Source organism: Notolabrus celidotus, chromosome 15 (assembly GCF_009762535.1).
Source record: "Notolabrus celidotus isolate fNotCel1 chromosome 15, fNotCel1.pri, whole genome shotgun sequence".
Taxonomy (NCBI): Eukaryota; Metazoa; Chordata; class Actinopteri; order Labriformes; family Labridae; genus Notolabrus; species Notolabrus celidotus.
This window is the reverse complement of record NC_048286.1, coordinates 17,941,438-17,967,664: the sequence shown is the minus strand read 5'-3', so window position 1 is coordinate 17,967,664 and position 26,227 is coordinate 17,941,438. Positions and strand designations below refer to the sequence as shown.

The 26,227-nt window shown below is 44.0% G+C and overlaps 1 protein-coding gene across 1 annotated transcript in view; it reads right to left on the bottom strand.

Annotated features, from left to right (window-relative positions):
- Positions 1–5,307: 5,307 nt before the first annotated feature.
- Positions 5,308–26,227, bottom strand: part of ptch2 (patched 2) — a 28,668-nt gene continuing 7,748 nt past the window's right edge. Inside the window, exons 3-23 of the mRNA XM_034702183.1 lie at positions 22,631–22,820; positions 22,477–22,546; positions 22,289–22,380; positions 19,964–20,072; positions 19,775–19,861; positions 19,526–19,647; positions 18,444–18,591; positions 17,235–17,366; positions 16,991–17,146; positions 16,795–16,887; positions 16,577–16,702; positions 15,365–15,752; positions 14,635–15,159; positions 13,984–14,126; positions 13,649–13,829; positions 13,283–13,563; positions 11,736–11,873; positions 11,082–11,224; positions 7,832–8,237; positions 7,171–7,738; positions 5,308–7,006 (exon numbers count right to left, since the gene is read on the bottom strand). Coding sequence (XP_034558074.1) covers positions 6,972–7,006; positions 7,171–7,738; positions 7,832–8,237; positions 11,082–11,224; positions 11,736–11,873; positions 13,283–13,563; positions 13,649–13,829; positions 13,984–14,126; positions 14,635–15,159; positions 15,365–15,752; positions 16,577–16,702; positions 16,795–16,887; positions 16,991–17,146; positions 17,235–17,366; positions 18,444–18,591; positions 19,526–19,647; positions 19,775–19,861; positions 19,964–20,072; positions 22,289–22,380; positions 22,477–22,546; positions 22,631–22,820 — 4,133 coding nt within the window. The 3' untranslated portion in view covers positions 5,308–6,971. The remainder of the gene's footprint in view (positions 7,007–7,170; positions 7,739–7,831; positions 8,238–11,081; positions 11,225–11,735; positions 11,874–13,282; positions 13,564–13,648; positions 13,830–13,983; positions 14,127–14,634; positions 15,160–15,364; positions 15,753–16,576; positions 16,703–16,794; positions 16,888–16,990; positions 17,147–17,234; positions 17,367–18,443; positions 18,592–19,525; positions 19,648–19,774; positions 19,862–19,963; positions 20,073–22,288; positions 22,381–22,476; positions 22,547–22,630; positions 22,821–26,227) is intronic.

The following is a 26,227-nucleotide window of genomic DNA, read 5'->3' as shown; positions in this document are numbered from 1 at the left end:
TAGTATCCATCCGAGTCAAGTTTTCGTGTCCTGAAAATCCTGGACTTGTGTACTACAACCCTGGAAATAATTCACCTTCTTCTAAAGTGCAGTAACTGACAATTTCTGCCCTTTTTGCCCAAACTCAGATCACAACATCAATACCACTCTTCTGTCTACATGTAAAAAAATGAAGCTGTCAAACTGTTTGCATATTAGCTTGGCATAGCTTAACTATAGCTTACTATTAGCAAAACTTGACTGGAAACAGGGGGAAACATGAACTTAGTACAGTGCAAAAAAAAAAATTGGCTTTAGAATCCTAATTATATTAGCCTAGCTTAGCTGAGCTCTGCACAAACAGGACTTGAAACAGCTGGGAGACAGCTAGCGTAGCTCACTAGAAGGATTTAAAGGCCTGTCTTTCAGCGCCTCATTAGCTTACGATTTAGCATCCAGCAAAACACCCTTCAGAAACAAAAGCATAGGAGGATCAAATGTAATTTAAAAGCAGTTTTGTATATGTTTTGAAAAACAAATAAACAAACAAAGCTAGTGTGGGACAACTTTGCTTCATGTGCCACATAAAATGTGCAACAGCACAACTTTCATACATTTTCCAACTAGTAAAAAAGGTATCTGGGCTAGGCTACATAGCAATATGCACAGTTTAAGACTTTTGAGCCCCTAAATTCACATGAATACTTAACATAAATTACACCATGGTAACATAACATGTTCTCTGTTTTCTAATTTCCTTATGAGGAATTAACCTAATTTTGTTACAAGGGTAATTTAGGGGGGAAATTGACTAAGAAAGCTTAAAGTCAATTAAAAGTCCTGTAAACATATTATTCTAACCCTAACACGAACTTGGGAATAACTTCTGGACTTTTGTGGGTTTCATTTTTAAATACTTAAAGTACTCTACACCAGAAGTATCTCAACTTACACTTTAAAAAACATATATATATATATATATATATCCTTGTCATACTTGTGAGAAGGTTTTTCTACTAAAACAAAGCAATGCTTTGCATGTTGAGAGAAACAATCCCCACTCCCCAGATTTGTGTGGTATGTCACCCCGAAGTCTGCTTTCTCACTGGCTTTACAGCTAATTCCTCCATTCTTCTCTGCTGCGCTTAGTGCTAAAGTACAAACACATACACCACCCCCTGCTTCACACAGACACACATACCAGTGCATGTTTTTTACACACACACACACACACACACACACACACACACACACACACACACACACACACACACACACAAACACACACACTTTTCTTTACTAATCAGCCCTATTGAATTCCAGCAACAATAGGCGCTCATCCTTAGGCCACCCAAGCAGTGCACATACACACACACACACACACACACACACACGCACATACATACGCACGCACGCATGCACGCACACTAACACACGTTAATGCATACACACCGACACTAGCATCACAAGATCACGAGTTCAGTCTTTTGTTCCTTCCTTGTGTTTTCTTTTCCTCCATTGATCTCACCTTCACACACAGGTCAAGTGTTGGCACTGGGAGATCGAGTTATCAGGACACACACACACACACACACACACACACACACACACACACACACACACACACACACACACACACGCTCACACACACGCACACACACACACCACTTTTCCCTATGTTGCCTTCCTTTCGTTCTTTTAAAAGTTGTGTCTTATCATAAGGAAACCTCAATAAGCAGGAGCAAATCTCAACCAGACTGTGTGAAATGTTCAATTGATTGAGAATCTCAACCTCTTTCACCTAATGTGTTTTTTTGACAGTCACAAAAAGCCAACAAAACTTTTAATAGCAATCACCTGATGACATCACTGCTTTAATCACTTCCATATTGTCCAATGATGAGGAGATGGATAACAAAAGAAGGAATCATAAGTATCATGCACATTGGGGAGTTAAATATGTTCATGCTGGTACTCAAAGTTATTAGTTTACAGTCAATGTAATTATTTTTTTGTGAAAATCTTCTTATATCTAGGTCAGAATAAGGTATGTATAATAACACTTCTGTCTTTACCTCTTTTGATCAAGTTGCTGTTTCTATACAAACCAAAACAAGTTAAGTTCAGGTCAAACCCATAAAACTGTTAAGTTATCTGCCTTTTCCCTCAGAACAATGCCTAATGACTGCGGGAAACTCAAATACACCAGAGTTCTGTGTGTATGTGTAAGAGGGAGAGAGAGAGCGGGAGGGTTTGTGGGTTAAATCTATTGAAACCAGCCTGTGCCATCACATTTGCTTTGGATTATTTCATTAATTTCAGCGGGGACATTTAGCAGAAAATGAATGGGTGCTGAAGACCTTTAATGTCTTGCCTCAGTATACTCTTAAATTAAAATGTTTCAGCGTGACAACCACATAAAATGGGATAAGTATTTTGAGTGTTAGGATGTGGTACATTAGCTCAGTGATTAGAGACACACCTAAGACTCCTTTTTTAATATACATTTCTCATATCTCTTTCTTTGTTTCCTGCATTTCTTTAATGCTTCTCAGGTTTTCTTGGAAAAATAATCCTGTTCATCATTATATAGTTAGTCTGACCACTTACTGTAATAACCTTATTTACACCAAATGCATGCTGGGATAGACTCATGACCAGCTCTGACCCATAACTGGACAACATGATTCATTTCCTTGTCACTGAGCTGCAACATTAAATCCAACAAGTGCTCCCTGGATGATGAAATTTTTCAGAACTAAATCAATCTGCCTTGAGAGATGAGTTAGATAACATATTTGGATTAAATTAAATTGAGTTTTTTTTATTACTATTTATTTAACATTGTTAAAGTGTGTGTTTGTGTTTGTGTGTGTCTGTGTGTGTGTGTGTGTGTGGGGGGGGTGGGGTGGGGGGGTTTGGTTGAGAGGTGGACGTGCATGACAGTAACTTCAAAAGACAGAGGTATCAGATTCAGACGTGGGCTGCTCTGCTTGGGCTGACAAACGAGGAGCTGTTGTGTGAGAAGCAAAGGAATTTACAGCATCTACCTTTCATCTACACAGGTGGGCCTGTGTGTGTGTGTGTGTGTGTGTGTGAGTGTGTGTACGTGTGTTTGTACTTGTGTATTTAGTATGAGGAGGCATGGGAGGGTGCATGTGAGTGTGCATGTTGTTTTGTGTTTGAGTTTCTAAGCTTGGACGTTGCCCATGATGCTGTTGGTTATATTTATTTTTTATGAATCAAAGTTTGTGCGCGCGCGCGCGTGTGTGTGTGTGTGTGTGTGTGTGTGTGTGTGTGTGTGTGTGTGTGTGTCTCTCTCTATCTCTTTGCAATGGCGGAGATTTAGACAGACAAGTCACAACAATGATCCAGGAAGCCAGTGATCCCAGACACTCTCCAGGTGGTTCAGCCTCCAGTTCAGTGACTCTCTGAGTTAATTCATTGTTCATGAAATGGAATAGTTTATCAAACATGCTATCAAACATGTGCATCTGTCAATGGATTAAGAAAACTTATCAAACGACCAGGAATGTGACAATAAAATTAGTAAGGTAACACATTTTAGGGCTATTTTGGTGACTCGGTAAACCGAGCAACACTCACCTCAGGTACAACGAAAAAGAAAGTTTCTCAAGTAAGTACTAGCTTACTGTAACGTGCACAACAAAATACTCACTTTATATGCATAACAAATAGGAAAAGTAGTATTTAAAGATATTGTAATACTCCTAAATGTGTGGCATGCTATGATACAATTTCTGGTATGTGGTTAAAACAGAAAACAAGAAACCGAATGATGAGAGTCTTACTCGATACATCTTACACCGACTCATCCCAACCATCAATAGAGCAAACATAGGAACAGTGTTGCAGATAAAAATATGACATCTTGACTTTGGATGTATAGAGTGAAGCCTGCTTCTGCATAGCCCTGTGCCTACCATAGACTGTATAAAATATGGACCGGTAGGATCCGTGACATCATCAATCTTTTTCTGCAGCGCTGTTTTGAGGCCAATCGGCGGCGGTAGCCATATTGCTGCTGTTGAGCGATTGTGACGTAAAGAGGCGAGCTTTGAGCCTCCTAGCCAACAGCTACAGTGTTCCCACCTGTCAATCAAGTCATTCACCCCCACACAGTGTGTGCCAATCGAGAATTGAGCTATCCAGACTACACTCGTCTTTTGTACCAGGCTGTAAACATGTTTATTTCTGCTGTAAAGATCGCCTTTTTTAAAATAGGTGTGTATGTGGTTTCCGGTACTTCCGGAGCCAGCCTCAAGCGGATCCTTGATGAACTGCAGTTTTTAGCACTTCCGCATTGGACTCAAATTGTAGACCGGAGGTTGCCGCTTGGTGCCTACACAGAAGGTAAAGGAAGCCACAAACCTGACTCTGATCTACATATAAAAGATTTCCGCTAAAACATAAATGAAACTGACTATAATGTTAGTGTAGATATCTGTACTTTCAATGATACATTGTACCTTTGCAGGTAGGAATGCACTGACAGTAATTAGCTTTTGACTTTTCTCATGTACACTGTTAGGGACTTGTCGTAAGAAACTTCACTCAGATGTAAACATTTCAGTTTTCTTTTTTAAAGAGACAGATCTTTTTTAAGAGTCAAACACCTGAGCATCTGCCCGATTCAGTCGTTACCGAGACTAAAGGTCTGCAAATTTATAGATTTGATTAATACTTTTTGAACTCAAAGTTGCAACACACTATGGTCAGAGCTTTTGCTGACCTTCCTACAATGCACCTTTATAACAGAGTTAAATTCAACTGTTTAACAAGCAAACACTGTCAGTTTACTCAACAGCCCTGTGATAGCAGCGCTGACCCTTTGTTTCCTTTGAAAGGTCACACACAATCGCATACTGGAAAAGACTGGAGGAAACCACAGAATCACTTTTCTCATTCAATTTATTTTGTTAGTTAATTTCTATAGCAGGTGAGGGAACATAACGGTCACACAAGGGTTTTCTTTTAAATCTTGAGCATAGTTTTCAGAAGTCACAGTGTTTTAGACATGGACAAGAACATTTTTTTAAAAATGACAATAAAGAAGGAAGGGCCAAGAGGAAACTTAAGAACAAGGTGTAACAGTGACACAGTCCTACACACCTTCTCCTTCATGGTCCCCCAACTGTCCCCCTTCTGTTCCACTGAAAAAAAATGCCTTTGCTCTAAAGTGTTGTCAACCCCTCCCTCCCACCCCCCCGACCCCAATCCCAAAACGCAAACAAACAAAACAAACTCGGCAACAAATAGATATATTTATATATAATATATATTCACTCTTAAAAAATAGAACTTCAGTCTAGATACTAACATCTGTACAAACTACAAAAATAAAATCTTAATATAAATAATTTATATGGCATGACAATAACAATTTTTCTTGTAATAAACTACAAACCAATGCAGAAGCCCCCCTTCAATCCCCCCCACTCCCTTTAAACTCCTCACCACTGTCTGACAACACCTAGCTGCTGTCTGTGGTCTGTTAAAAACTGTAAATGGTGCTTTGCTCTTTTTTCCATTATTCACAACTGCACAGTAGCTACTTAAATTTTCTTTCATATTTACAAAAGAAACCAAAGCTGCCACTTTAAAAAAAAAAAATGACATTAAAAAATAGATCCGTAATTTTTCCCTGCAATTTAACCTGGCAGTGATGAGACCAATACTGAACAACAACAACAACAATGGAAACTTATTAAAGCAAATTACATGAGATTCCTACGAAAAGAAAGGCATATATGAGGTTTGTATTAGCAAGAACAATGAGAAGTTAGAAAGTGAGTCAGAGCCGGTGGAAGCACTGTAAAGACTGAACCAGTTTCCAAAATAAGGCAATATTTGTACAGGGCAACAACAACATGAATGTGTTATTACCCCAAAGCAACCAGCAGAGAAAAACAGGACAAACATAAAAATAATAATATATAATCACTCCCTTTGCATTGGATTTTACAATTCCCTTTCAAAATAAAACAAGGAGGTGAACAATTGTTGAACACAAAGTGACAAATTTGAACTTCACCCACTGTAGAGCTTACAAAAACTGCAGAAGAAAATAAATCTTATCACAGCTCCTTCAAGTAGTTTAAAACTGCAGAGAACGACTACACCCAGAGAAGATTTAAGGTGGATGTATGATGGTAACAATGAAACAAAGACATTACTCTGTTACTGCCTCTTGACAAACAGGCAAACATTTTCACACCAAAGTGAGAACTTAATACTGAGCTCTGAACGCTGTGACGACACAGAGAGGGGGACAGCTTGAAGGCACGACGGTTACTACTGTCAGGAAAACAGTATTTTCTGTGTAATTCTCTGCTATTTCTTACAGTGTACAGAGACGTCTACACTTAATAATACAACAGAGAGTGTGTCAGATGCAGAATATTTCACAGTATAATACTGTGTATAAAGTTATGCTGACTTAAACCAGAGGGGGAAGAGGGGGGTACTGCATTTTTTAAGGCAAATCACTTAAAATTATTTTGAAGTGTAGCAGCAAAAAAAGGAAAAAAAAAGAAAACAATATAAACACTGACATGTATGTTCAATAGCCTAATATCTTAATAACATCTCACTTTTTCTGAACACTTTTTACATATAGGACATTTCTTATTCTATACAGTATGTGGGGAGAACAAGAAAACAGCCACCCCACAAAAACAAATAATCTTTTACATCTGAACAAGAGTATACCCAAGTTATACAGTACTCTTTTAAATAGCTTCCTTCTTTTTTAGTATTAAAATATATACTCATAGATTTATAGATTTCTTAAAAAGTCTCTTTTCTTTCTCTTAATTTGTCCGTGAATAAATCCTCTCCTTTTTGTGTGACAGTTATGTACAGGTGAGAGTTCAAGACGTGATGTGGTGCCATGTTGGGCATGTCAAGGTGCTCTGGGAAGCAGCCACAGAGAAGGCAGCAAGAAGAAGGCAGGGACGTGTGAGAGAGTCTTAGCAATCTTTGGGTGCCTGGATCCTCATCCCACCTACAGCAGAGAAACAGAGATGAGAGAGAGTAAGACATTGATGACTAGAGATTCTCAAAACTGGAAAAACATCAGGTATTTCTTCACTAATTCTTGGGTAGACTGTCAGCTTCAAATATATGTATGTGAAGATGAGAGTCAGGTCATTCTAAGAGCTAACTCACCTTGTGTCTTGCCAAGCTGATGCTCCATCTGGCTCTGTGTTGCTTCCAAGTCCTGGAGCTCTAAAGAGTCTCTCTTACATGAAGAAAAGTTTGTTTTGTCACCACAAGTCCTCTTAGCAGCCTCAAAACAATCCGACTCACTGTCCATGTCAAAACCTTCATGCATGTAGCCTTGGTAAGCCGCCCCTGGCAGGGTCGGATGCACGGCCACTGTCACAGAAGCTGTGGCGGTTACCATTGTAACAGGTCCACCAGCAGAGCCCTGTTGCGTTGGCAGGGAGTTGCTATTGCTATAGCTCGGCCTTTTAGTCCTGTTTGGCTGAGGCCCTCTGCTGTTGTGCCTGGGGCCACTTTGACAAGTCCTCCCAGGGAAGTGGGCTCTGTCGCTGGGTAAGTGTTGGCCAGGGGGTCCCTGGAATCTCTGGGGTCCTTGCTGAGACTCCTGCTTGTTTGCATCCCAGCAAGTAACCTGGGAACCGAGAGGTGACTGCGCGTTGTGTGAGGATTCGTTCATCGGTTCTATCCTTCCACCAGTGCCTGTTGCATTCTCTCTGAATGGCTTCACCACCTAGAACAAAGAAAATGCCATGGTTTACTTTCAGAAGAACACAATAACTCCTGACCAATATGTCTATCTTATCTGTGTGGTTGTGTAGCTCACCGTTAGCTTAGGGAAGCTGGGGTTCTTGCTAGCTTCCAGCAGTATGTGAGATGTTGGTGGTGGAGCACTGGTGTGGGATGCAATGTACGGACTCCTGTCACAGTACTTATACTCCTCCTCCCCGATCCCTGATGTAGTAGTCACCTCTGAGTAATACTCAGAATCCGACGACTCCGACAAAGCCTGCTGACGAGATGACCGTGGATTGTGGTGGCCCGTGTAGTAGCCATGGTGGGTCAAGGGTGGGGGCAGGGGAGGTTCAGGAGAAGGTGTGGGCAGACGGCTGGCGTTGTCAACCGGTGTGATCTCAGCCGGAGGGCCCATCATGGAGAGGAGGACCGGCAGGAGAACCAAGCCGTTCAGCATCCCCAAAACGGTAAGAATGGCCAACACAGCAAAGAAGTACCTGGAGAGATGAGAGACAGGTTAATTGAGTATCATCTTTTCATCAGTTTTTCTTTCAAACAAGACAGGGGGTTGTGTTATAAGTGCTAAGACAGAGATAATAACATTCTTGTAAACTAGCAGCCACTAATTGCTAAAAGAATCTCTCTGTGGTTACACAAAACGCCTGCCTGCATCAGCTAGACTGCACATGCACACATATGCATTAAAAAGTGCATTTGTATCTGCACAAACTCTGCGTTGCACAGAGCTTTAGGGCATTTCATCTTATTTTCTTTCTTGTCTCAAGGTTTTAAGGGATTTGGCAAAAGTTCACACACCTTTGGGGTGCCATTTTTACACAGAGTAGACACCATTTAACTGATCTTTTTTCCCTTTTAGTTTTTACATAACTATTTAAAAAATCAGGGAAAAGAGTGGGGTGATACTTTATATTGACAGGAATACACATGTGCGTGCACTGCTCCAAACACACACATAGTTGGCACATGAGGAAGGGAAGTAGCTCAGGGGAAGAAGTCAGGGAAAGCCCAGTGTTTGTGTATCAAAGGCAGAGGGGGGCAAATCTGATTCCCTACTCAGTCCAACTAAAACATGCTTTGATGCCTCTACAAAACTGTTCTCTCACTCTCTTTTCACCCACACAGTGTGTTTGTGTGTGTGTGGGGTTTTTTTAATTTTATTTTGGTGTGTGTATGTGCGTGCATCTCAGCGGAGCTCCGAGGAGGCCAGGGGGTGGAGGCAGGCCACAAGAAAGAGCTCCGCAAGAAAATTAGAGAGGACTCCACTTAAACACTAACAGAAAGCAGAAAAAGAGAGAGACAGTAAGATGCTAACCACCAGCCAGACTTAAAGAGGTAAAAAAAAAAAAAAAAAGATTGCTGGAATGAAGAAAAAGAGCCAACAAGGACAGGGATAATAGCTGGAAACTCGCTCCTGCCCTCTGGATGGACTCCTATGTTGACAGTTACTACTACTTCATTTGACAAAGGTCACTCTTCAGGAAAAGGTTCATGGCTTGCATGTTGGGTGTGATTTCATAACGTTATTTACACCCATTTCTCCCCCCTACTGTCTCTGACATATTTTCCTTTTCCCTCTTTAACCGCGGTCCTTGTTTTCTTCCTCTATCAGAAGCATAAGGCATGTCAAACTAACCAATTTTGACAAAACACTTCAGGGAGGTATTTCAATTTCTTGCTGTCGGCTCAAACCTGACTGTCTTTAAACCAAATGCAGGATTTCAAATCTTAAATAGGTCATGATTGTTTTTCACACAAAACAGCCCTGCGCTTTGAGCATGATGCATTCAAAATCAACACACAGCTTCTTTACATGAAATAAAAAAGTAAAGAGCGAGAGTGAGATGTCAGCAGGACCTCCAACAGTGTCTCACTGTTAGGAATTCTGTTGTTTATATAAACTGTAATCTTTTCCATTCGTTGTCAGGGCCTGGGGAGCCGTGTGTGTATGTGCGTGTGTGAGAAAGCATGCGTAAGTGTTTACATGTCTGTGCATATGTGCATTTCTCCTTGTGTGTGTGTTGGCTGTTCCTGTGCATGCTACGATAGTGAGTGTGTGTGTGAGAGAGGACTCTGAGCAGAGCTGAATTAGGCTTGCTGTTTATTCAGTGCATTACAAGGCCAGGAGATGTTTACGGCAGTATATTTATGCTACTCCCCAGCTAGCCAGCTCTGGCTTGCCCCATTCACCCGACCACAGCTACAGCTAAACAAGACCTCCAACAGAGATGCTAGTCCCCTCTGTCTCTTTCTCAAGAGGGGGAAAATGCTGTCTGTTATCTTCTCTCAAATCATACTTCTATTTCATTCTCATCTTTTTCTCAATTCTCTACTTATTTACACCTCTTTATCTTTCCGTTCCAACACAAAATCTGTTCATCTGACTTCCATCTACCCACCCACTAGGACCTCATATCCTTACAAATAAGCCACCCTCAGAGTCAGTCTCCTCCTCTTTCTCTTCCCTGCCTCTGTTTTCTGCAGAAATGCTGCTCTTTTTAAGTCATGGAGGCCTGTTGCAGTCTGTGAGCTCAAGGTTGTGGTTTCGGGTTTGGGCCCGGACCACATTGGGTTGAAAAACATCGAGCCATTCGCCTTCTTTTCCACCCTGACCATGAAACAGTGGTACAAAACACACACATACACACACACAAGTACGCACATTTTACATGCACATCAGCTCGCACACATGAAAAGGGGAGTGATGTCTGTTGGTGGGCTTTAGACCATCTGACAGGCTGACCAGTTCAAATTTAGCTCTGCTTTTTATTACGGCACCCAACATGGAGGGAGAGAATGCCAAACGGATGATAGGAATTTTTACAGATTCCCTTGTGTATGTGTGAATGCGTTGGTGTGTGTGAATGTGTGTGTGAGAGAGACACATCACCCAGTGGGTAGCAGAACACTTCCATGTTTACGAGCAGCTGCTACACACCCTTGATGTTTTCCCCATTTGTTGTGCTCTGAGGTTGAGGAGACGTGTTTGTGTGTGTGTGTGTGTGTGTGTGTGTGTGTGTGTGTGTGTGTGTGTGTGCGTGTGTGCGTGTGTGCGTGTGTATGTGTTGAGAGTGAGAGAGTGACAGAACCAGGTGCATATTTGTCTTATAGTGTGTGTGGGTGTGCGTACGCATAAATAGGGGTGCATCCCTGACCTCCCACAAAGTCTTCCTCCCGTCCTCAAGTGAGACTAGACAACTGGCTTCACACATGCACACAAACAGACACTTAATGCTACTTAGTCATAAAGTAACAAATGGGCTTTCTATGCTGTGAGTGAGGGATGTCACTCTTCAAACGTACTAACACACACAGCGACTCACCTCATGATGAAGTCAAACTCGGAGCCTGCCAGCATGAGAACGCCTAGCAAAGTAGAAATCGCTCCGTCAACCACCGGGGCAAACATGTGCTCCAGAGCCACTGCCGAGCGCTTGTTTCTGTTGCCAATCGCTGTCAGGAAACCCTGCAGCAGGAGAGGGGAAAGAAGGGGGGGATAAGTTGGAAATCTTGCCGATCACACAAAACTTGTGCTTGTGGCGAGGCTTGGCACGCATCACAATTCCTGCATTTGGTTTTGTAGCGGATCAGTGCACCACACAAGCTTCCTAGTAAACCTTTAATCGCACTTCTTTCACCTTTATCGCTTTCTATTTCAGCAATGATATGCCCCCAGGAATGATATGCAACAGTTTTTAAACAACAAAACACAGCTTATTACTTTTTTTATTAAATGCCAATTACAAATCCTTTCAGCAATAAAATTACATTTGCCCAATGATCAAAAATATTATTCCCACTTGAAAGTAACCCTTTTCTTTTGTAGGCAAACACACATAAAACTAGTGATACACTTACAAAGTATTTAACAGTCGGACCATCGTATCAGGTTTCAAGTTAAGTAGGTGTTTAATATTAGGAGCTCAGCCTCCCTAACAGTTAATCCATGTGTGTGTGTGTGCTGAGTGTAGACTTACCAGTGCGATGTGGACGGTGAACTCCACTCCAATGCCCACAGAGGCGATCAGGATGACCACAGGGATGGCGCTCAGCTTGATGCCGATAAGACCCATGATGCCGAATAGCTCTACAGTCATCATGGCCAAGATAAAGACCTGAGGAGGAAAATGGGGAGAAGTTGTCAAAAACGGAAGCCTTTTTATCTGCTAATGCTTGAGATAGAAGTTAGGAGTAAAACAGAACCGTGTGCACATGTAATGTGAACATGTGTTTCCTTGGCGACTGAGTCCTTTCCCAATCTTTGACCCTGTGCACCACATGGCTTCAAGTTACCCACCCTGAGGCTTATACCTTCCTCTCCTACCTTCTCTTTCTCCTCTTCCCTCTACAAGGAGGTGGAAATGATTGACACTTGGCTGATACTGCATGGTGCGTTCACTACCATAAAGCCACAGTATTATACATGTGTCTCCATTTTTGGAGAACAAAGTCCTCTTATTTTTAACTAGATAGCAAGCCTGTGCGCTTATTTTATTGTTTCCGATATTTAAATGCAACATCTTACTAATGCAGAGTTCCTGTACTGCAAACCGCAATACAAACAGCAGCAGCAAGTCTTAAAAAACAAGGAGAGGGAAAGGTTTCCCGGCCAAAGAGAGCTTTTGATCTCAGCGGGGGCTCTGAGCTGGGGCATGGTTAAATTGGAAATGATAAAAGCCGTTTTACTGCTCGACCACATACGGGCCGGGTGAAATCTTCAGAGGCGGCCTGATGCTTGGAAACCGTACATGCATGTACCCTGGCTCTTTCTCGCTCTCTCTGTCCGAGGAGATTGTGTTGTGTTGCTGTCTCAATCAGTGCTGCTTAAATTAAACACATTCCAACTGAAACTGGCACTGTTGTTACGCTACACTGCAGCACCCCCACCCTACCAACATTCAGAGAGATGTGGATTTGTGTGTATGTGTGTGAGTTTCGGGGGCCCTGAAGGAGCACTGGTCCCACCAGCTTGTGTGTGAAATCTTTTCCAACCAGTGAACTGCCGCTTTCTCTCTCTTTTTCTCAGTCTCTTACACACACACACGCATGCACGCACACACATATCCCTGATGGATGGGTTGAGCAGGCCAAGGTCGCAACTGGGCAGATCCGTCCTGTCCCCAAGTCTCTCCCTCTCCCCCTGACAAAAGCAGCGAGGGAGTTGGAGGTAAAGGCTTCAGGAGGGCAAAGCCTTTCTTGCTCCTTTGCATTTCCTTTTCTAAGGCCGGCCCAGCCTGCATTAGAATGACAAAGGTCCTCGTGTGTGTGTGTGTGTGTATATGTGTGTGTGTGTGCGTGTGCGCACTGGCCCTCCACAGAGAAAAAGGGGCCCCCTAGACAGTGTTATTGAGCTGTGCTGAGGAGGGTGAGAAGAAAGTGAGAGGAAGAAGAGAAAGAGGAAAGGGCTAATGATGTTGTTGAGGTAGCTTGTGGTGGAAATTGTTCAACAGAAACAGGCAGAGGAGCTAGAGGAAGACCAACAGGAAGGATGAGGAAGAGGATGACATGGTAATTGTTTACTTACAATGATGCCAGCAGTCCAGGGATTGAGCAGCAGAATCGCACAGACCAGGAAAGTGCAGGCCAGAACCACGCTGATGGCCAGCAGGAACCAGTGTCTGAGGCCGATGTACTGCTCCCAGAACAGGAAGGGGTATCCGTTGGGGTAGTTAAACACACCCTTGCGGCTGAACTCATCGCAGACAGACCGCACGCTCTCGATGGCCTCAACAAAGTCGCTGGCCTGGCGGAGGCCGTTCAGGTAGAAGGGGAACTGGGCGAACTCCAGTGGCTCTGCTGCTGGGACTGTAGGAGAGGAGGAGACATAAAGGTTAATTCTGATGTCTGTTTGAGCCATGTGGATTATTCTTTGGCTAAAAATGATACTTACTGCGCAGATTTTCCCCTGTAGTATCATACTTGTCGTGAATCCACTCTCTAGGATGTGGGTAGAAGTTGGCCTGAGAGGCAGCGTAGCCTAAGGGATCATTACTGACCCAGACTGTCAGGTAAATATAAAACACCTCCGGGGGGATCAAACCCTCTGCATCCACTAGGCGACGGGAAGTCAGCTATGGACAAACAATCCAAGAGTTAACTTACTGTATTGAGTTTTGTCAGAGTACACTGTAAAAAGGACAGCTGGTGATTCAGTAGTCTGAAATGCCACACACATTGTCAAAGGACTGACAGGCGGATTCTGTTTAAAAGTGTTTGTGGACATACCTGGCTGTAGTTGAAAGGCTCTTTCTTGGAGCCAGTCTGGATGAGGAGCTTGTACGCCAGAGCTCCGTCCTCTGTGCCGTTACGATAGCTGTCAGCTGTAATCCTGCCTGCCTGCCAGTCAGCATCAAATGCAGCCTGAAGACCTGCGTGAGGTTAAACACAGAGAGAAAAAGATTTATTTTGGTTGTCATTTATAGATATTATGTTTCCTTTGTCATAAACTTATTGGGGCTTTCCACTGGGCACTGATGTTGAAAATGGAAAAACTTTTCTTCCATCTATTTTCTTTTTTGTTGCAGCTGACTCTGATTGACCTGTTAGCTATCACTTCCTCTTGAATGCACCTCTGACATGACATAGCCTGGGGCGCACACACATGCAAAGATGCAAAGATAACCTCTGACCCCAACCTGTCTCATACACCACCCCTGAGCCCAGGTGGAAAGGGGGAATGAACTCTTGTTCACCCTTTGCACATTCTCCCCCCCTGCTCACACATCCCCCCCATTTTTCCTGTTCTCACACCTGAAAAAACCTGCTGCGCACTCTATTTGATTCTGACATCATCATCAGAAACCCTTAGGGGATACAGAGGGTTACTTATTACCTGACTCACTCAAAAAAATAACACAACTGAGACAGATTTCTTACCCCGGAGCCAGTCCTGGAAGTAGTGCAGCCACATCCGGGGCAGTTTTCCGTCGCTTTCTCTAACCACGTATTTCACAGAGTTGAAGGCGTTGTGCAGCTGGATCAGCAGCCTCTGTGACCTCGCATAATCAAACTTATCCATGGTCACCAGATACATGTTGTAGAAGGAGAAATACTTGAACTGGGCGTCGATGAAATCATACTCCTTGGTGTCACGTGGCACTATGTCTGTTAGGTAGAGGCCGTCGTGAACCATGGTGGTGCCGTACAGGCTGAGGCCCAGGAGGCCGAGGAAGAAAATCACCACAATGGCTTTGCTTTTGGGCTTGAGTAGCAGAGGGGCATATTTCTCCCTGGCAAAGGTGGACAGGTTCCAGTGCAGGAAAGGGAGTGGGACGCACTTCTTTCCCGATTTGGAGTCTTCTACCTGGGCTAGGAGGTCCCGTGTGGAGCTGGAGGTTGGGGTGAAGAGCTGAGAGCCATAAGGGTCAGGCACAGAGGTGGTGGTGGGGGTAGGTGTGAGGGCTAAAGGAAGGAAATAAAAGCAGAAATGTCTTTGAGTGTTATGTAGTTATTTTCGACTGGTTCACAACAAACACAAGTTACATCAAGCAATTAATTTGCTGAGCTCGGCAACAAGTCAAGGTCTAAACAAATCCAGCTTAAAGTCTTCAGCAGGGATTTTAAGAGAACACAATGTACAAAATAAGATAATTAGACTGATTTCTACCTTGAGGCTGTGAAGTAGGGCAGAGGATGATGGAAGTCGGGCTTGTGGATATCTGTGACGTAGGTGGCAGGATGGTGACGATATGCTGCCCTGCTGCATCACACTGCGTGAACGCCTGCACTGTAGTTGTGATCTGAGTGCTGGTGGTGATTGTCGAGCCTCCCGTGTATTGGTGCGTATGCGCTGTGGTCGTTGTGGGCGTGTGCGGCTGCTCTCCGCCGTCTGACATCTCGTGAGGAGAGAGCTGGATGACGCGGTCAGCACATGGGCTGTACAGGCAGCAGAGGACGTCCAAACGCTTGTCCTCGCGCCGGTGGAGGTCCAGACTGAGGATGGCGGGGAAGATGAGCAGCACCATGGCGAAGTTAAACACGACCACAATGGCCGCCTGGGGAAAAAAAAATACAGAGAGAGAAGCAATGTGAGAAAAAACAGGGAACATTATGTGAAATTACAGACGCTGTATTCCAGCTGGGGAGAGTCAGGGCTACTTTTTTTTTTGCCTCTGAGACCACAGCCCAGAAAGCAGAGAAAGCCTTACTCTAAATCACCAGCCAGGAATAGTGTGCGAGCCAGCGAGGGAGAGAGAGAAGAAAAGAACGCCAAATAAAAGAACTACAAGAAAGACTGGGAGAAAAAAAAGGAGGGAGGATATATATGTTGCGAGTCTGAGCAAAACCATCACCCTTCACTCACCCCATTCCCTGAAGCTGACATTCTAACTGGCTGTGGTTTCCACTCTGTGTATGTCTGCGTGTGTGTATTTGTGTGTGTGCTTGTGCATTTCAGACCACCCACAGTTAGTCACAGATCAGAGCAAACCGCCTTGACGGGCCAGTGATATACTGATCCACTCCTCCCTCTCTCTCTCTCTCTCTCCCTCTCTCTCTCTCTCTCTCTTTTTGTCTGTTTATCACTCTCTTTGCTCTGATTATTCCACATTACACACATGCACACACACAGTTATGCACATGTACAGACACAGAGACACGCACATATGAAGAAAAGTTGGCCTTATAGGTGCAGCAGTAATAAAACTAGCAACAAAGGCTTCCCTCGCTCTGAATATGTGTCACCTCTCTTAAGTTATCTCTTTCATTTTCAAAGGAGCCCCAGGCCTCTTGGTGAGCGATTGTTTGCATGTGTTTATGTCTGTGCGCATACGGATGAGAGAGAGTGTGTGTGTGTGTGTGTGTGAGTAGAAAAACATACCTGCAAAGAGAAAGCTCGCAATGCAGGAATGGGTACGAGAGCAGCCATGAAGAATGCAATCATGTTGTTGATGGAAGTCAGAGCCACGCTGGTGCCTGAGCGACGCAAACAGTCTCCTGTTCGATCCTGAAAAATCAAGAGGGAAAGAGTTTAAAGGAGAGTGGGGGAAGGCGAAAAGAGGACATGAAAGGAAAAGAGAGGGAGTATCTTAAAGGTACCTTAAAGGGGATGTTACTCGCAGCTTCAGTGAAGGAATGAGCCAACAGAAACATGTCATCCACACCGATTCCAAGAGCCAGGAAGGGGAGCACCTGATGGGAAAGAGTCAGAATGAACATTTAAAGAGTGAGCTGGGATTAAAATAATTGAGCCTTTAAGTCACAGAAATGTAAAGTTTTCTGTAAAGTGTTGTACCTGTGTGGTTGCAGCATTGAAGGAAAGTCCAAGCAGGGAGCAGAGACCGAGTCCTGCAGCCACCGAGAGAGCCACTAACAGCACCCCGGCCAGACCCACAGCCCCCTGAGACTTGGCACAATCCCACCTTAGCATGGTCACACAGGCGTAGGCCAGCTAGAGAGGAGACATCCACGTTTAGTATTTATACAGTCAAATATTGTACTAGGCATATGTTTTTTACTAGAATCTACTGTTTACTCACCATAAGCAGGTATCCTCCGGCCACCCTGATGACGCTGACATCAGAGAAGGATTTCATGATGTCATTGAGAGTGGTGGTGGAGAAAGCATGGATAGACTGGCTGGAGTTATCAGGGATACTCTGGTGGACCACCTGCAGGATGAACATGTGTTAATAATCTAGCTTAATACTTCAAACTGCAGAAATTGTTTTAATTATCATGGAAAAGGTAATATACACCAACATATATATGCTCCAGTATATTTACTGCATTATAAAACCTATAAAATAGATGCTAGTGAGTAAAAAAAGCTGCATTTTTCATTCAAATGAACACACAGTCTCTCCAACAACCCTGCATTTCAGGCCCACTGACAGAAAAAAAACACACTGTCCCTTTGAAATGTGCATGTGTGTGAAAGTGAGTAAGGATGTGTGTGTGTGTGTGTTTCCACATGTGATAGCATGTGTGTGAGTGCGTGTGTATGTATGACAACTGAGGAGTAATGAGCACAGATGCCAGAGGTTGTGGGGTCAAAGGTCAAAGGGATGGGATCACATGGCCGGAGAGACGGCTCCCTCCCCTCCGTGCCATGAACCGACCGACCAACTCAACAAAGCTGTTTACCGGTCCACATTTAGTCATCATACTGAATCTCATAAAGTTCTGTTTTTGTTCTGCTATAGCAAGAGCAAATGTGGTGTGTTTCTGTCAGGTAATGTTTCAGTTTGTTCCCCCTCCTCCTGCACACACATGTCCCCTCCCTCCTCCTCCCCCTCCCTCCTTACCCTCAGCGTAGTGGGTGTCAGCTATCACAGCAACAGCTTGTTCCTATAACTAGGGCTCTGACAGAGAGGGATGGTTGGCCTACCACACACACACACACACACACACAGACACACACACAGACAGCCACACACAAACACAAGGATGCATACACACACCTACTGCCCTGGTGTGCCCTGTGATTCGCTTTACAAGGGGAGCTGAAGACTGATGGAATTCAGACATAGCAGAAAGAGTCCCATGCAGTGTGTGTGAGTGTGTGTTTGCGTGCACATGTGTGTAACCAAAGAAAAACAAGACCACAGTGGGGCAAGGAAATGCCTCCTCAACTTCCTCCATTTTTCTTGGTTGCCCAATTAAAAACAAGTTATTTCCCCAGCTTTGTGAATGCATATGTCCCATTTTTGAGGATTCAAATATGCATAAAATGTGTGTGTCCTCACCTCCACAAACTTCCTCTGCCAGGACTCAAGGATGGCGGTGGCTTTTTCCTCATTCCAGTTGATGTCGTGGATCTCATAGTCGTCTTTAAAGTGCTCGTACAGCTGCTTAGGACTCATCAACAGGAACATGGTTTGGAGAGCCTCCGCACTACAAAGCACATAAACACAAGCTTAGGACACTTCCGTAATGTCCGGCGAACATGGTTTATTGTGTGTTGAGCTAAGTTACGACCTCCATCTCACAACTAGCACATTAAAAATCATCCAGTCAGACTGTTTGGCTACAGGAACAGGAATTCTGTGAATGGATAAAGGCAGGTGTCGTTTCTTCTGGGATCCGTCTGCCTGCCTGCCTGTCTGCCTGCCTGTCTGTCTGTCTGTCTGTCTGTCTGTCTGTCTGTCTGTCTGTCTGTCTGCCTGTCTGTCTGCCTGCCTGCCTGCCAGTGTAAACAACTAAAAGCAGGTGTTATCTAGTCAGCTTGTCTGCCGTCCTCTTGTCTGTGATCCCAAATGTCTTCAGGTTCTCTTGGCAGAGTCACAGCGAGCAGCAGTGCCGAGCAAATTGTGAAAGAAATGATCATAAATCACATCTGAGAGTGAGTGTGCCTTGTGCAGGTGGGACTGGATTCCTCTTTCATTCATGGGTGAATCTCTGTGAGTAATGATGTAAGATCTGACCCAATGCTGTCATTCTATGTCTATTGGCTCTTAGATTAAGTTAAATCGATGGGAAAGTTCAAAGCTCAGCAGAAAGAGTTTGTGAATTTAATTTTTTCCCTTCTTCTATTTCTTCTTCTTCTTTGGTCTCAAGCACAACAAATGTGTAACTCAGTGGGGGGGCTTTATGGGTCTGTCATTCATCTGTAATTGGCCTATCCTAGACCAGGGTCACGCAGGAAACCGATCCCTCTCTGTACGAGGCATTCCTTTCATGCGTGTTAGGTTATTAGGGGTTACACAGATCCTACACTCACACAGGCTTATGTACAGACTGGAAGTGTTCATACACCCATCCTGTACTATAATATACCCCTAACACTGTTTGTATGAACACACATTTTCAACCCTGTATGAACACACACCTCAGCAGAGCATCCTGGCTGCTCTTGACCCGCCCTCCCAGGATCAGCTCCTCCTGCCAGTGCATGAACTTCCGGCTGAAACCATGGCAACCACCCTGGAGACGCCCAGCAATGTCAGGGCTCTGAATTGACAAGAAGCACAGGAACAGATACGGGGAAAATGAGTCAGCGATTCCTTATATTTCTCTGCATTGCTGCCACCTCTCTTCAAGTTATTACGTTTATAATGAGTGAAATGTGAGGTCTTACCTCTCCTTGTTCCTTGTTGGGAGCACTAAGAGGACAGTCAGGGTCTGAGGGATCAAGACATGGCCTGTTCATGTACGCATGTCCCACCTATGGAATTAAACAGTGTCACATAAGTATGGAAAGTATGCAACTTGTGGTTTACAGTGTCTTTCAGTAAATCTGTCAGCATGTACAGTATTTGTGTCTCACCTGCGCTTTGTCTAACATCTCCTTAAATCCCTCCAGTGAAGTGAACTGACTCAGCTCCTCCATCAGCTTGACTGGATCTAGGTTCATCCACTGGATATCTGGCATACCCCTGCAGAGCAGAAACACACTTACAATAAGCATAATGCAAAACCAATCGAACAATAACCTGGAGAAGAAACTGTAAAATAACTTTTATCACTTTGTGCCCACAGGTTTACATTCCTGCTCATGCTTACAAGGAGAAGAGAAACTATGATTCCTTTAGTTCAGTTTACTTCTCTCTCTCTTTCTCTTGTGCTGGGCTACGCAGGAGGCTAGCTGCAGATACAGGATAAAATAGCGTTTATTATCCTGTTTCACGCTGCCACAATGCTCGGGGAAAAGGCATGGTGGCTGCCTGCTCACTTCCATTCCTAAATGTCCTGCACTGAGTCATAACGATTACCTCTTCCTCCCAAACATCTTGATAAGGAGGGAGGGAAGTGGGAGGATCGGGAGGAAGAAAGGTGAGTTGGAGAGTAGAAGCAGTGGAGGAACTTTGACACCATTTTTTTGGCACTGTACTTAAAATGAGATAAATCCTAAACTTACTCAACATTCAGGTCCATAACTCCTTCTGAACAACTAAGATGAACTATTTTCTCTTTTATATTTTTACTGTAAGTTTTATAGTCAATCTATGGCTACATGTTCCACTTGAAGGATTAGCTTTCTTTTACCTTCAAAAATCAACTAATCCAGTCAACCGTTCTGAATGTCTACTTCCTAAACACAGAAGGGCAGGAAAGCAAAATGACATGCTACATTACTAGCATGATTTGGAGATCCTGTGCAAGATGGACATTCAAGACTGACATTTTTTTTGTAGCGAAGCAAAGTTAAAAAGATGACGGTCAGAAAGAAAAGGAAATAAAAGAATCCCAATCTCCCTCCAGTGGATCATGAGAGTGCTCCTCTCCTATTCCCACATGCCAGGCTCTCTTTTGCTGCAGCTCGCAAAGACACACTCCTTTATCAGACACTTTTTGCTTGAGTGAACCGGGCCTTGGCCCTTTTGTTTTTTCATAGATTGCTGCTCTTTGTTCTCCCAAGTTTTTCTCTCACTCACTCACTCTTCTTCACTCTTTTCCCCAGTTTGCCTCTCTCTCTTTCTCACTTTTTTTTTTTTTTTAATTTAAAACTAGAGCCGAAGTGAAGCGGAAGCTGACTCTGGGTACATAGGCCTCAGTGACCGCCACAAGTTCCCCTCTTCCCCACATGAGAAAAAAAAACAAGTTTAAAACGGCATTTGATAAACAACAACAGATGCTGAACACTTTGTGCAATTTACAGGAATCCTTGGAAGACGTGTGAATCATCAAAGACCCCCTTTTCCCTCCCTCACTGTCGCTCTGCTTTCACATAAGCCAACTGGGAGATGCTAAAGATGGGAAACTTGTGTTTGTTTCTGTGTGTGCTGGCTTGTCATGCAACATACAGCTGTCAGCTCTCGACAAGAATATAAACAAATAAGTCGTCTGCAAAGAAACATCTGCCATGAGCTAAACTATCTTTTATAAACCGAGGGCTCAATTGAAATATCACCTCTGACGCTAAAAAAAACTCTCTTTCAGTGACTCAATTTCTCAAGAGAACTTTGTCCTGAAAAAAAAGGAGGTAAAAAAAACCCTGAATCTGCAAATGCCCAAATACGCCCAGACTCCACTGTTAACCGTCTTGTAGCCTCTCTCAGTCTTTCTCGGGGGACTTGAGGCTTGAATACTGCCCATTTTATTTGTTGGACAACTTGGAAGCTGGGAGCCCGGGGCATTACCATGAGAATGCCGAGTGTTAGCCGTGAGCTGACAAAGCCGGCCCCCCTCCCTCCCTCCTCCGGGGCCCCTGCACTGATGGACACTCACTCGTAAACTGAAAGAATGCTTACCATTGTCTGACCCAAAGGGCTCCCCTGCCACCACCACCACCAACTCCACCGCCGCCGCCTCCCTGTCCTCCGTTCTACCAACCCACCACCCAGTTTTCTCCAGCAGCCATGTCCCCTCTCTCTCTCTGTCTCCATCCCTCCCTCCTCCAGTCCCTCTCTGGGCCCTAAACGAACTCTATTACCAACCACCGCTGTCAGTTACAGCACCCACTGACAGACTTCTCAAAGCCCAACTGTATGTCTCCATCGAGCGTGTGTAAAAAAGTCACAGACCCTTACAAAAGCTAAAGTCAGCAACGCAGGTTAGATGGAAGCACTGACAGCACAGTGAGAGGTGAGAATTTCTTGAATGTTTTAAAAAGACCCAAAAATGCAAGCTGGTCAAATATTCCAAGACTTACGGTAAATAGGCAGAGCCTCCTTGAAGTTTGGCTCCTTCCCAAAAACAGTCCATTGGTGTGATTATCATACAGGGGAATAACTTGTCAATCATCTGGGGTCAGAAAACAGAAAAGAAGAACGATCAGACATCACAATTCAAAAACATGATGAATATTGAGAGTAAGTGTTTGATTTATTATGAACCTACCCTTTCAATCATGACATTTTCTATAATAGGAACTCCTGATTTATAGCATATTTTGTTAAGATCCCAGGACCTACAAAAGAGAAAGAAAATGTAGTTAAAAACTTCACATAAGTCTCCAATGCTTTTTCACACAACTGGCCAGCGCTCCACTTACTTTCCAAACAGCGACACCTGGACTTTGCTGGCGGATAGGGCGGCCTCCATGTGAACCAGCAAAGCCTCCTGGGTAAGAATATTGGTGCCCTCTTCTTTGGGGGTCTGGATGAGCATCTGTGAGGTAAATACTGACTCTTCTCCCTGCTTCTCCCGGGTGTAACGAAGCTCTGTGCTTACCCGACTGCCAGCTAGAAAAGAATGAAAAGATTACAAATTAGTACTGTATTCTTCAGATAGATAGATAGATAGATAGATAGATAGATAGATAGATAGATAGATAGATAGATAGATAGATAGATAGATAGATATATATTTCACATTAGCACATTATTTTCTTCGCTTTTCTACACACACACACGCTTGGATCATATAACAAAGTGGGCTGTGTGTATATATATGTGCACACACTTACACAAGAACACACACACATATATCGACCAACGCCCTTGGCCCTCGCCAGTGTTGGTTTTGAAGGAACTTCACACAAGCCAGCGTCTGGCCAAGTGAAATGAGTAATACAGCTTCTCATTGGCTCCTTCTGCAGAGCAGATGTGCCCTGTTAGTTGGGAAAACCAGGCCTCTGATGCCCCCTCAAAAACCCCTCTGCCACTCAGTTAAAGGCAACAGATATCGATAAAGATATTTTGAATTGAGAAGTTGTAGAGTTGCATTTTTGATCTCATTCTTTAAGTTTTCCAGCTTAGAACTTTGGGGGAGGAGAAAGACATCAAAAGCCTTGGAGCTTAAAGGAGATAAGGAGATCAAAAAGGTAAATAGATTGATAGAGAGATAAATATGAACGAACATAAAAGAGATAGAAAGAGCATGAAAAAAAGGAGAGAGAGAGAGAGAGAGAGAGAGAGCTGTGTTATGCTGTGCGGTAGACTCCAGCCCCCTAATTACAGGAGGTTGCCCTGAAAAGGGTTTGCCAGCCGGGGGGATCTGTGCCTGTGCCAAGTGGACATGAAACATGCCGCGCTGGATCACAGAGGGCCCGTCTGCCCCTCTTGCTGTCCCACTACATGACAACCCCAGAGAGGGAGAGAGAGGCAGAGAGGGGAGGGAAGAAAGGGGGGAGGTGGGGGAAGTTTGGAATCTCCTTCTTAATTTCAACTCCCGTCACTCTTTTTTTCATCACTTTCACTTTGCTGAATATATTCTCTCATTTTATTAATAACCACTACAGCTTCAGCTCCTGTCTTTCTCTTTCTCTGTCCATCTCCCTTTTTCTCTTTTTCTTTCTGTCTCTCCTCTTTCCCCCTCACTCTGTGCACCTCCCCCCAAGCCCAGAGCAGGCTCCTATAATTGATGGGGAGAAAAGAAAAAACAAACTATTCAGCCCTACACCGCGAAAAGTGTGAGATCAGGTTAGGACCGAGGGCCTTGGAGACACGGTCCAATATTTCGAGGCTTTGCTTTCAAGGCTTTAATTACTGATGCAGAGGCTTCAGAATATAAGGTCACCTTGTTTATTTTCAGTCATGGGTGTCTTTTTTTAAGTGTCTGGTTCAGTTCTGTTAACGGGACATGCTCTTGTTGGATAGTCTTTGCACATCTGGTCGTACAAATCTATCAGAATAATGTGGAATCATTTCTTCAAGACTTTTTGAAACTATTCTTCCAGATTATTTGATTGTCAGTGACTTTTACTGAATCATTTTCAAACTGTCAAATCAGATGTAGAGAGCATTCACCGGTACAGAAAATTTGGTCTGGTGTAGAAAGGGTTCTTAGAGGCGACTTTTCCTCGACTCCACTCAATTTCCTCCCAACACAGACTTCCAATCAAAAAAAGGGCTACTACAAAATGAAACCTTTTCCGTCCGCGGACCTCTTTGACATCTGTTAAACCTTTTTTGACATTTCGTATGTTAACCTCTACAGCGTGGGGTTTTGATCCCAACAGGAACTGGGTGGCTCGGAGAGACTCTGGCTCTGTAATTACAGGCCTCCTGAAGTAAATTATAGCTATTTGTGTCTCGTTCCTCCCATCTGGACCACCCAGGCAGCCAGTCCTCTCTCTTCTCTCTCTTTCTCGCCTTCTCTCCTCAACCCTTGGTCCGGCCCCAACCACCCAACTCAGAGCTCCGCAGCCACTCCGCCAAGCTCAGCTCTGCTCAGTCCACCACTCAGGAACCGCATCTTTTCTTTTCTTATCTCTTTCTTCCTATCTGCTGGTCTCTCCTCTCTTCTTCCTCCCTCGTCTTTCTCCTTTTCTTTCTCTTTCTCACTCTTTTCACTCCCCCCTCTACCCCCTCCCTGCACTCAGCCTGCGGTCCACACAGCCTTAAAGAGACAGTTCCCGGAAATTTTCCCACCCTGGGAAGAAAGCGCCTTTGAGTGTGGAAGTCGGGGTTTCGACACAACCAGCGGCTGGTTGTTTTATTACATGAGCAATTTTACAGCATGAAATATTAATCTGTGTTTGGCAACATGATCAAAAATAAGAAGATATGATCACAAATGATCACATCTCCTTTAATTACATCAACAGTTCTGTCAGTGATGTTTTGAGAAACATCTTACAGATTTTCGCACTCATCTCAACTTTTTTGGATGCAACATGTGAGTTCATTTACAAGCTTCAGCACTTAAGTGACTTTCACAACAGTTACAAAGTTGAGCAAGTGAAAAGCAAATGAAAAATGTCAAAGCAAGCGCAGACATGGTTTCATGTCTGTGGGTGCACAAATATAACATTTGTATGAATATGTGCGCACATGTGTCTCTGAGTGTGTGCGTGTGTGAATGGATGGGTGTGTGCAACGGTGCAAACACTGGACCCTGTCTCTACAAACCTCACTCATTTCCTCTCCACCTGACCCTTCCTTTCCAAAAAAGACGAACACCCAGAATCCCCTTACTCGGTGAAAAATGTGCGGCTTCTCACATCTGGCCTCTGGGACAGAGGCGAGGCCACCTTTAAAGTGCTGCGTTTCAAATGTATTCTATTCTTTTCTATTCTGTCTTCATGGCTTACAGGCCTAGTCCCGGTTCCAGGCCATGCTAGGTCAGACCAGGCCACCTTCAAAGTTCAGTGTGGTAGATTAGCTGGATTAGGGGGCCTCTGAAAGGCCCCATGCTGCCGCGGAGGAAGACCCAAGACGAAGAGGGCTGGAAGTGACATGCATGCTCTTACCTGCTATTCGTAAGGCAATAAAGCTACCTTTTCCTGTTTTGAATGGCTACACAGAACATCTACACCGCCTTTCAGAAGAAGATAGACTTTGGGTAAAGTTTGGATCAATACAGTGTAATTAGTGTATAAAAAAAAGATAAAAGCCATCCCTTGGCTGCCATCTTCTATCCATCATTTACTTTTTCTCTTTCACTGTTTCCTTAAACACAAGTCCTTTATTTCTTTGGTTTACAGCAAAAGACATGAAAAATCCTTTCTCTTTGCTTGGCACTCAGCTTCACAAAAACCTCCTTGCTCCTTTTGTCACCTCTGGACCCACCAGAATCAGGACTGTGCCCTGCTTTTGGTCCTCCTCAGCCCGGCCCTGCCCTATGGCGTTCCCGAGCCAGGGCACAGCCTACAGCACGCTGCCCCCAGCAGATGGGCCGGTCCTCTATACAATCCTTCAGTACAGAC